Here is a 12,140-nt window from a genome sequence, read left to right on the forward strand (position 1 = left end):
ATCAGTGGCTTTTTTTTTTTTTTTTTTGCAGCATGTGCTGTGGAGTCCTGCTGTGAACTGTTGGTCAGATCCTGATCTTCATGTTTTATGAATGAGTCCAAAATTGCTGAATACAATGAAACTTTGGACCACCAGTCACAATTTGTTTTTAAAACCAGTTAATTTGATAACTCAAAAAAGTTAATAATTTATTTGACTTTACTTCAAAGTCCAGTCTCCCAGTACCTCCCCCAACATCCAATGGTGGCTACAGCAGGAACCCCTGCACCTCGCACAGAGAGCTCATCACCATGACAGATGGCTACTTGTGGTTTGAAGGGATACCTTTCCCTGTGCTTGGTTATAGCTATGAATTTTTGAAAGAAGCAGGTGCTCAGTTTGTGCTAAAGGATAAAGACACAGTATTGGTGACCTACCCCAAATCAGGTAAGGAAACAGGACAGGGACCATCAATGGGAAAGGCGATGGCTGCGTTCTTCGCTTACTCAGCAGATGGATGGCCTGCCCTCTCCATGCCAGGGACCCCTGCTTGGGGAGGAAGGGTAGTGCCCCAAGCCACTTCAGTTCAGACGAGTGCAGAGTGGTGTAATGCCGAGCAAGGATCATCTAAGTTATTGGAGGGAGATACGGGAGTGAATCCTAAGCAGATTGAGGCATTTGTGTGTGGTTGCATGGCAGAAGTGGGTGGAAGAACATGACCCATGAACATCTAATAGCAAAATAGTAGCTAAATAGAGATAAAAAGACTGAAATCAAGGTCATGAGGTGAAGAGGGATAATTCAGAGTAGGATAATAAGCATGGGCAATGGCTGGAAATCAGAAATGAGCAAGGGACTATGAGGACTTTAGGAGTGGGGACAGGAGCATTGCACAGGTGAGGATTGAGGCCAATGTCATTGGAAGAGGCATGGGGCTGAAGAGTCAAGGGGAATTTCATGGGGTCTGTCTCTCATCCAGCAAGGAGGTCCATGGAACAGGGTAGAGAAGAGTGTGGTTGCGGAGTCAGTAATCAGAACCTCTGGAGACCAAGAAGGAAGCAGGTCTGATTTTATTGCGCAGTTTCCATGTATATATACTCAGGCAGTAGCTAAGCAGATTACAGGCAGCCACCAATGCAATGTCTGCTAACTGCCCTCGCAGCAACCAATTGAGGAATGGACTGTGGAGCAAGCACAGGGACTGCAACACATGGCCTCATGCCCAGGGCTGTGCCTACAGGGTAAGCAGCCTGCCCCTCACACACCCAGCACCGGGGAGTGGCCTGCCACTCAGATGCACAATGCAATTTCCGCTAACTGACCTTGCAGCAACCAATCGAGGAGTCAGCCATGGAGCAAGCACAGGGACTACAACACATGGCCTCATGCCCAGGGCTGTGCCTACAGAGCAAGAGGCCTGACGCTCACATGCCAAACAGAAGGGGAGTGACCTGCCACTCAGACACCCTTAATGTATGCCGTGTATGCAGTACTCCATGCACTTGCCCCACAGGGAGTGATAACATATTAAAAGGATACCAGCAAAGAGCCAAGAGGAGGAAGCAAACTAAAATCCATTCATAGATGAATGCATAAACAAAATGTGACATGTTGACACAATGTAATATGATTCAGCCTTAAGAAGGAAGAATAGTCTGACACCTTCTACAACATAGGTTAATATTGAGGGCATCAAGCTAAATGCAATAAGTTGAACACAAAAGGACAAATACTATATGATTCCATTGGTGCAAAATATCTAGTATAGTGAAGTTCATATAAACAGAAATTCCAATGGTGAGTTCCAAGAACCGAGTGATGGAATAAGTAGGGATATGTAGTTAATAAGCAGAGAGTTCCAGTTTTTCAAGAAGAAATGATTCTTGACATTGACTGAGCAACAATAAGAATGTGCTTAATGCTGCTTAGCATACTTGAGTGCATGCTTTAAATGGGTATAATGGTAAAGTGTACGTTAGGTATTTTATCATAATTTTTTGTTCACAAGTCATGTTGAAATAAGTGACCATCACTTTTTCCTTCCTTATCTAGGAAGTCACTGGGTGATTGAAATTCTCTGCCTGATTCACTCCAAAGGGGACACCAAGTGGATTCAGTCTGTGCCAATCTGGGAACGATCACCCTGGTTAGAGTCAAATAAGGGTTGTAGATTGTTAAAGGAGAGAGAGGGCCCAAGACTCCTAGCCTCTCACCTCCCCTTCCATCTCTTCCCTACATCTTTGTTCACGTCCAAGGCCAAGGTCAGTTCCTAAAGTTTGATCAATGTTTTTGCCCTTCCATGTGCCCAGATAACTCCTGTATCTTTCTGGGTGTCTACTCATTGGGTGGGTTGGGTGAGACCTGAGGTTATTAGACATTAGGTGAGGTAATGTGGCCACAACTCAGACCATGCTTGAGTACAAGGATGTGGACCATTCCACAAATTAGCCTACCCTGAATTCAGGGTAAAGTGACTGGCTAATGTCTGTCTAACCACAGCAGCCCACTGCACATCACTGTGCTCTGTGATCAGCAGCCACTCCAGCCTCCCTATGGCTGATGGGTGATCAGCACAGACAGTGGATATCCATGTTAGCATGCCAAAGACTAAATTTAGAAACATCCTGTCTTAAGGTGTGTTGACTTCTGAACGTTTCATGTTTTTATTTTAAAAACACCAGGAAACCTAGATAATATTCTCCTGCCTTGGAAATGTAATAAAGTTCCAGATGGTGAGATTGTCCACATAGACCTATTTCCATGTCTTCTGTTGGGTTTATTAACCTCAGCTTGATTAAACTCAGGCCTAAGGTGATACGAGACCTCTAGTAACAACACAAGGAGAGTCAGTGCAAATACAAAGTCAAATTCTGATGTTCCAGTACCAAGTGGTGCCTCTGTGTGTGTGTGTGTGTGTGTGCGTGCGTGCGTGTGTGTGTGTGTGTGTGTGTGTGATCTCTAATCTTAAACACCAGCCTCTTAGTATGCACCTAAGTACACAGTTGGGCAACTATCATCCGGATCAGACACTTCTACCATCCAGAAAGTCTTCCAGGCCCCTGCTACCAAGTAGGGTCCACCCACTGAGGGAAGCACTCCGTGTACTTTAACTACAGATTACTTTTGCTTATTCTTGAACTTTGCACAAATACATTCCTGGTATATGAATGTAATATCGGTGAGATTCCTATAGGGTCTTGACTGTGTGAATGACTATGTATTGTCATAAATCTGAATATACTGTAATTTATTAATCCATTATGCTCATGATGATTATGGGAAAGCATACACATACCTCACCACTTACCATTTAAAGCTATCCAGCAGCTTCCCATGTTAAGTAGACTAATATCCCAGAATGAAGAGAAAAGCTATTCTTCTTCTACTCCTAGCACATGAATATAGAAAAAGGAATGTTAAAGTATTTGATTAATGAATGCTTTAACTAATTCATGAAAGGAACCCATTGATTTTTTTAAAGAGAGAGAGAGAAAAAAATTTTTTTAATATTTATTTTTTAGTTTTCGGCGGACACAACATCTTTGTTTGTATGTGGTGCTGAGGATCCAACCCGGGCTGCACGCATGCCACTCGAGCTCGCTACCGCTTGAGCCACATCCCCAGCCCACCCATTGATTTTTAATCAAGACTAAGTAAGAACTGCCTGGGTGAAGATTAATATCAAGGTGGGAAATGAATGATTCAGACTAATTTTTCTTTCTCTCATTTTTCCTTAATTTAAGGTGATATGTATCATGAGAAATCCCAAAGATGTTCTTATGTCAGGTTATTATTTTTGGACTATGACAAAACTATGTAAGAAACCAGAGTCACTGGAACAGTATTTTCAGTGGTTCATGGAAGGAAACGGTGAGTGTTCTGTGACATATAATTCTGCTTTCTCTACTCTACTGTTCTTTCTCCTAATTTTGTGGTAACCCTATTTTATTCTTTTTCCACATATGAGAGAAAACAGATAACCCATGACTCTGTGAGTCTGGCTTCTTTCAATTAACATTCTGATCTCCAGTTCCACCCATTTTCCTGCAAATGGCATAATTTAGCTCTTCTTTATGACTGAGTAAAATTCATCATGTACATGGACCTCATGTTCTTTATCCATTCATCAGTCAGGGGACACCTAGGCTGGTTCCCTAACTTAGCTGCTGTGGGTTGAACTGGCATCAACATAGGTGTGCTGTACTGCTATAGTGTGCAGACTTTCATTATTTTGGATAAATACCAAGGAGTTCTATGACTGGGTCATATGGTGGTTCCATTCCTAGTCTTTTGAGGAAACTCCACACTGATTTCCATGATGGTTGTTCTAATTTCCAATCCCAATAGTGTGTAAGTGCTGCTTTTCACTCACATTCCCACCAGCACTTATTAGTGTTTGTGTTCTTGATGATTGCCATTTTAACTGGAGTGAGATGCAATCTCATGTAGCTTGGATTTGCTTTTCTCTCATTGTTAAAGATGTTGAAATTTTTGTCATCTAATTATTGTATTCCTCCATTTGTGAAATAGTTATTCATCTATTGATTGGGTTATTTGGTTTGGGGTGTTATGATTTTTGAGTTCTTTATATATGCTGGAAGTTAATCTCTGTCAAAGAGGCAAAAATTTTCTCCCAACCTGTAGGCCACCTCTTCTTTGCTGGGTGGAAGCTTTTTAACTTGATGTCATTCCATTTATCAATTCTTGATTTCCTTTCCTGAACACTAGGAGTCTTATAGGAAGTCACGCCTGCACCTATATGCTGGAGTGTAGGCTCCATATCTTCTACAATAGTTACAGTGTTTATGGTCTAATTTCTATAAATTTTAGCCCACTTTGACTTGACTTTTGTGCAGGATTTAGCTTCATCTTCAACATGTAGATATTCAGTTTTCCAAGCCCCATTTATTAAACAGGCCGTGTTTTCCCAATATTTACTTTTGGTGTCTTTGTTAAGGATCAAATGACTCTGTCCTTGAGTATTTGCCTCTGTGTCTTCTATTGTATTCAATTGATCTATGTGTCTGTTTTGATATTAGTACCTTTTTTGATACTGTACCTCTTTACTATGATTTGATAGTGGGAAATGGGATAACTTCAGCATTATTTCTATTATTATTTGGCATTGGGATTACACCTGGGCTTGCAGGTGCTAGTTAAGTGCCACATCTCCAACACTTCATCATTGCTCAGAATTACTTTGGCTAAGCTTAGTCTTTTATTTGTCATTTAAATTTGAGAACTGTTTCTTATATTTTTTGAAGAATATCATTGGAATATGATGGAAATTACACTGAGTCTGTAGATTTTTTGGTAATGTGGCAATTTTGGTTCTGCCTATATAAGAACATGGAAGGGCTTTTTACTTTATACTGTCTTCTTCAAGTTTTTTCTTCAGTGTTCTATGATTTTCATTGTGAGAGGTCTTTTACCTCTTTGGAGAGATTATTCCTAGGATTTTGTGGTTGTTGTTTGTATTTGTTTGTTTGTGTGTTACCCATGATGTAATCCACTGAGCCACATCCCTAACCCTTTGTTTTTATATTTTATTTAGAGACACAGTTTCACTGAGTTACACAGGGACTCATTAAATTGTTGAGATTATATTTTGAACTCACAATCCTCCTCCCTCAGCCTCACAAGCTGCTGGGATTACAGGAGTGCACCACCACATCCAGCTACCTAGGTATATTTTGAGACCCTTCTGAATGGAATTGTGGTCCCGATTTCTTCCTCAGCAGATTCATCATTGTTACAAACAAAAGTTCTGGATTTTTGTATATGAATTTTGCATCCTGCAACTTTGCTGAATTTTGTTATCAGTTCTAGAACTGTTTTTGCAGAGAACTTTTTGGGTCTTCAAAGCATAATCTCGTATCATTTGCAAACACTGATAATTTGGCTTCTTTCTTTTCTACCTATGAAAGTTTGATTTCCCTTCTCTTGCCTGACTTATCTGGCCTGAGTTTCAAGAACTCCATTGAATGGGACTGGTGTGAGTGGTCATCCTTGCCTTGTATTTGATTTTAATAGAAATGCTTCCAGTTTTTTCCCATTTAGCATGATATTGGCTTTGGGTTTGTCACATATAGCCTTTGTTATGCTCAGCCAAGTTCCTCTGTCAAGGCAAATTTTATTGATATGGGGAAATACATTTATAGAATTGCATATGTTACCCAACTTTACATCCCTGGAATGAAATCAACATGTTGTGATGTATAATCTTAAAGTGTGAACACAACGTGTCGTGTGTATAATCTTCATGTAGAATATGATTTGCTGATATTTAATACATCCTTTTGTGTCTGTGTTCTAGTTGTTTTCTTACTTGGTGTGTCTTTGTCTGGGTTGGGTTAACAGTATGATATGGTTTCATAAAATGAATTCAGGAATGGTCCCTATCTCTATTTCACTACCTAGTTTGAGGAGGATTGTTCGATTGTACATGAATCCAGCTGTCAGGGAGTGAAGAGTGACAGGGACAGCCCAGCCCCTGGTAGTATGTAACCTGCACCCCTGTGCCTGCCCCACAGTGCCCTATGGATCATGGTTTGAGCACATTCGTGGCTGGATGTCCATGAGAGACAGAGAGAATGTCCTGCTGCTGAGTTATGAAGAGCTGCAGAAGGTGAGCCCCCTCTCATAATCAGTGCCTGTCAGCTCCACACCATCCTTCTCCCTCCGACATCCCAGGTCCTCATCGTCTCTGCTCCACCAAGAGGCTGTCAAAGTGCAGCCTCTTGAAGGTCACTAAAAATATATGAAAGATTGGTCTCCCTTGCTGTGTTTCTGCTTCACCATCCCCAAGCTTCCTTCATGTTTTCCAGTTTATTGCATCTGGCGATTCTATAGAACCCTTCTACACACAAAAGCTGAGGGCCACAGCTTATGCTATCACCTGGGGCTGCCAAGGTTTCTGCATTCAGGACTTATGATGGTCACAAAACCTAGCCATCAGAAGAGACTGGGCAGAAAGCATTAAATCCCAGAGTTGTGTTCTCCTCTCTGGCTTCTCCCCTTGACTGATGAGGTGAGGTGAATGTGAGAAGTCACAACTGCGTAGCTGTTGTGGGGGGTCAGGGGCTGGAGAAACAGGAAAGGTCTGCAGATGGTACTCAGCCCTGGTGGGTGGGTACAGGGTACAGCTGGGTAACACAATGACTTCCGATGATCTGTAGCACAGTGTGGTGACTGTGGAGAACAGTAATCAATCATACATTTCAAAACAGCAAATGGAGAGGATTTTAAATGTTCCAAACTAAGTAGTATAAGTGGCATATCTACAAACTAACTGAGTTGGTAGATATGCCACTTATACTGATTGGATTGTTACACATTAAATAGGTACTTATTCTAACTTTATTTTTCTGCTAGAGCAGAAAAATGTCACATAAACTGCACAAAAATGCCCAGTGTTCTGTGTGAGTTTAATAGGTCCATATGTAACTGAAAGCTTTAAAATTTTTAGAAGCTTTTTCAGAAGTGGTAAAAAATGAAAAAAAAAAGTAGAAGAGTGAACAGACCTTTAGAAAACACTCGGCCTCGAGTGTGTCTTGGGGACAGAGAAGGTGCCACAGGCACAGGAATCTGCTTCCCCTGGAGGAAGGACCCTGCTCACCTTCCTACAGCTGCTTCCTGTTCTGCTGGGTTCTCAGCATGAAGTCATTTCCACCAAGGGCCTTGATGCCACCTTCAGCCACCTCAGCAGCAAGCTCCCACACGTCCCCTCTCAAATCACGCAACACTCTTTGTAAATTATTGACACAGTTGTGTGTCTTTTTTATATAATGCCTGAGGCTCATGGGGGAAAAAACTAATAAAAAGCACTATCATCCTAAGAGGAAGGTCTAGGATTTCAAGCAAATTGTTTCTTCTTATGAAGACCTATTTCCTTGGTGTGATCTCCCAGGAATATACATCAATAATCATGGGGTCAAGTTTAGGGAGATATTTTAAAGCCCTATGGGTTATCCAAGTGTCAGTTAAGAAACACAGTATCATTGGGTGTAAGGATTAATCTTTGGGACATTTATCTCCTTGCCTTATCTTGAAATCCCAACGCCTGCCTTTGGAGTGTCCTAAACTCAACCTCTCTAGGGAATGCACCCCAATCTTCACATCGCACACACACTTCACACGCCTCTTCTTGGCCCCTTTCTCTTTCTCCCTCCGTCTGGCATCCATTTCAGTCTTTTCTTATTTTGATATCACTCCACTCCTCTTTCTCCCCCACACCCCTCCTGACACTTCTGTTCCAATTTCCCGTCTCTGCTGTCCTTCCTGTTCAGAGCCTCACTCTTGATTGTTCACATTGTAGGACCCAAGAAGCGCCATAGAGAAGATTGCTCAGTTCCTGGGAAAGAAGCTAAATCCAGAAGAACTGGACTCAGTCCTCAAAAACAGCTCCTTCCAAGTCATGAAGGAAAACAAGATGTCCAATCTTGAAATGTTGCTTGAAGAATTCTCTTCTAAGCATTTCAAAATTACAAGAAAAGGTAACTGCTCTGTTTTCAGAATGTACGGAAACACGTGGAAGGCCTTCTATGTTTACCACCCTACACCCAGAGTGAAGGTATTTGAACACATCAACTTGAAATGATTCATAGCCCAGAAAGCTTTGCATGCGCCTTTGTGGCAAAAAAAAAAAAAAAAAAAAAAAAAAAGTTTTCATGGTCCTGGGATGGGCTGTAGGCACTTGAAGAAAGTTGATTCAGTCTTGGAGAGGAGGGTTATTTTGAAGATGGTTGTTTGGGGCTACTCCACAGGTGACTTAACATAGAGAACTGCCCTAAATAAAGAGATCTACAAAGACCAACCAGCAGAAAGTAGGGAGTGGGTCATTTGCTATGAGATAGGGTAAGGCCTCCTTACTGTGCAGACCCATGAATCATATCTACACCCTTGGATTCAAGTGTATTGAAAATGTCTACTGCAAATACTCACAGAACCTACTTTTCTAAAATTCCTCCAGTCCACAGGTATCTGTAATGATAAATTATGGAATAAATATTCTAAATGCTTCAAAAGATATTTAAGAGGTCAGGACTTCTGCCACACAGTGAACTTGGAGCACAGACAGAGAAGATAGAGCACTGGGCTGGGGATGGGACTCAGTGGAAGAGCCCAGGCCTAGCAGAAGAAATCAGTAAAGATTATTCCACTAATGAAAATAGGGTACGAATAAGTGGTTATAGGATAACAATTACATATTACACATTCTGCTACTTTATATTCATTTGAGTGTATTGTTTACATGCATTTAACAGTTTAGAGATTGTTATAAATTTTATTAATGAATGAAATTGGTCTCAAAAGTGAAAACTAATTTATATGACACATAAAATAATGCTATAATCAAATGAATAAAGTGTTTGACTTATGCCCATATATTTAGCTTTCATTCCACCACAACCACTTTCCCACAGGGTAACCCTGCCAGTGCATTTTTTAAAAATTCTTCTCTGGAAAACAGGCTATTATGCTAGTATATTAATCATTCTTTACTTATCCTTTCAAACATTATTTACTGAACTTATATGTCATTATGTCATTACTTTAAGCACTAATTCTTAGGAAATTTGTAAAAATGATTTCATACCCTAATATGTTAGAAATGCATACCTTCTGGCATTCAAAAAGGAAGTACATAGAACATATCATGTTTGATCATTGCTATGAACGAGGATGGTGATGTATGGTTCTGAACTGAGAGCCCCACTGAGTCACTGCATTGGAGTAAACATTTGAGTGAGGCCAATGGACAGAGGTGGAGGTATCTGCCAGGACAGCACTCTGGGGTAAGGAGCAGGGAAGGTAAACACCCTGAGGAGGGGGCAGCCTGGCATGTCTGAAGCTGAATCAGAAGACTGTGTCATGGAGCCGAGAGAGCAAATGGGCAGTCCCAGGGACGGAGTCCCAACCAACAAGGACCCTACACCTAGAGCCTCAAAGCACCAGGGAACTTGGCTGAAGGAGAGTGGACGTCCTGGGAGACTCTGAGCCACCAGGGACTGGAGCCACTGGATCTGGCAATGGACCCACATGGTGCCACATGCAGAAGAACTTCTCACAGAGAATGGCCAAAAGCAGAGGGACTAGTTTTGATCTGGTCTGATAAGTTAGGTCAGAAATTTTGATAGCTTGGGCAAGGTTCTGAAACAAGAAGTGGTCAGTTAGTTATAGTGCAGGTGTTCTTATTGGATAGACAGCATCACTGCCTAGGGATTCTGTGCAGGATGGTTTGGGAGAGAAGGGAGTCAGGACACACTTTCCAGGCAGGTAGATGAAAAGGGTCTGACTTATGTTCATAACTTTAGTTTCCATTTGACCCCCACCACTTTCCCACAGGGTCATCCTGCCAGGGCATTTTGTAAAACCTTTTCTGTAAAACAGGGTATTGTGCTAGTATATTACTCATTATTTATTAATTCTTTCAACAACTATTTATTAAACATATACTATGTCATTCTTTGAAGGGTTAAATCATGCAGTTTATAAAATTTTTTGATGTCCTAATGTTTGAGACATGCATTCTGTATGGACATTCTAAAAGGAAATGCGTAGAACATAAAATGTTTGGTCATTGCTATGAAGTCAGCAAGGATGGATTTGTATGGTTAGAACTGAGAGCCCCACTGAGTCAACAGTTGAATTAGGCTAACGGACATGACATAATATGTCTGCTAGGACAGCACTCTGGGTAAGGAGCAGGAAAGGTAAACACCCTGAGGAGGGGGCAGCCTGGCAAGCTTGAGGCTGAATCAGAAGACTGTGTCATGGAGCCGAGAGAGCCAATGGGCAGTCCCAGGATGGAGTCTGAATCAACAAGGACCCTACACCTAGAGCCTCAACATCACCAGGGAACTTGGCTGAAGGAGACTGGAAATCTGCGGAGACATGAGCCAGAAGTGACTGGAGCCACTGGCTGTGCCAATGGATCCACATGGTGCCACGTGCAGAAGAACTTCTCACAGAGAAAGCCCAAAAGCACAAAGACTAGTTGTGACCTGCTCTGATCATCTAGGTCAGAAATTTTGTTGTCTGGCATCAAAGTGCTCAAACCCAAGTGGTCAGAATTAGTTATAGTCCAGATCTTCTGATCTATACCCAGCCTCACTGCGTATGGATTCTGAACAGCTTTATTTGAAAAGGGAGGAAAGTCAGGACACACTTTCCAGACAGGGAGAAGGGGAAATGCACATGGTGGCCAGGCAGGAGAAGGCCTCACCATGTCCCAGGGGTCACTCTGCTGTCTTGACAGAGCAGGGAGGAGGTCTCCATCTTAAGACCTCTCCCTAGATCTGATCTGTGTCTACTTCATGTTTTCCAGGCATCGTTGGGGACTGGAAGAATCACCTCACAGTGGCCCAAGCTGAAGCCTTGGATAAAGTTTACCAGGAGAAGATGGCGGGTTTCCCCAAAGACCTGTTCCCATGGGAGTGATGTCCAAAAAATTCTGAATCTTTTATGGATACTGACATTGTTTTCTGTCCTGAGATATGTACAGAACAGAGGGATTCTTAGCATTAAAACTATTTCTATAGGAAAGTGGAAGGGAAGGAAAGAATAACATAAAGAACCAATGAAATAAACATCAACAGATGAGCAAAGGAAATCTAGTCACACAGAGGAAGGAGAATGGGAGGGGGAAGGAGAATGGGAGGAGGGAGGGGGAACAGCAGGGAAAAGGGCATCATGAACTGAAATCAGTTTCCGTGCATGGATGAGTTTTTCTGTATGAACTTAACTCCTATGTATAATTACAAATATCTGAAAAAAAAAAGACTTTGTGGGTCATGGTGGTACATGCTTGTACTTCCAGTGGCTCAGGAGGCTTAAGCAGGAGGATCCTGACTTCAAAGCCAGCCTCAGCAACTGAGCAAGACACTTTGCAACTCAGCGAGATCATATCTCTAAATAAAATATTTAAAAGGACTGGGGATATGGCTAAGTGGCTAAATACCCCTGGGTTAAAATCTCAACACCAAAATAATACTAATAATAATTATAAAAGACATTTTCTTCATTTTAAAGCCTTCAATTATCCCTTTTGTGTCTCTGAACACTTGCTTCTGAAAAATGACTGGGATTTCCCTATTCACTTCATCACATTCTACCTTTTAAAAAGTCTTTTTAATATTTTAAACACATAGAAGCCTACA

The 12,140-nt window shown here is 41.6% G+C and overlaps 1 protein-coding gene across 1 annotated transcript; it reads left to right on the top strand.

The window, feature by feature from the left end:
- Nucleotides 1-290: 290 nt before the first annotated feature.
- LOC143383787 (sulfotransferase 2A1-like) lies at nucleotides 291-11,422 on the top strand. The gene is made up of 6 exons (XM_076838711.1): nucleotides 291-426; nucleotides 2,032-2,240; nucleotides 3,723-3,849; nucleotides 6,513-6,607; nucleotides 8,297-8,474; nucleotides 11,309-11,422. Exons 1-6 carry the CDS (start codon nucleotides 291-293, stop codon nucleotides 11,419-11,421), a joined length of 858 nt encoding a protein of 285 aa, XP_076694826.1. The 3' UTR covers nucleotide 11,422.
- The last annotated feature ends 718 nt before the right edge of the window (nucleotides 11,423-12,140 follow it).

The sequence above is a fragment of the Callospermophilus lateralis genome, chromosome 18 (assembly GCF_048772815.1).
Source record: "Callospermophilus lateralis isolate mCalLat2 chromosome 18, mCalLat2.hap1, whole genome shotgun sequence".
NCBI classification, from domain to species: domain Eukaryota; kingdom Metazoa; phylum Chordata; class Mammalia; order Rodentia; family Sciuridae; genus Callospermophilus; species Callospermophilus lateralis.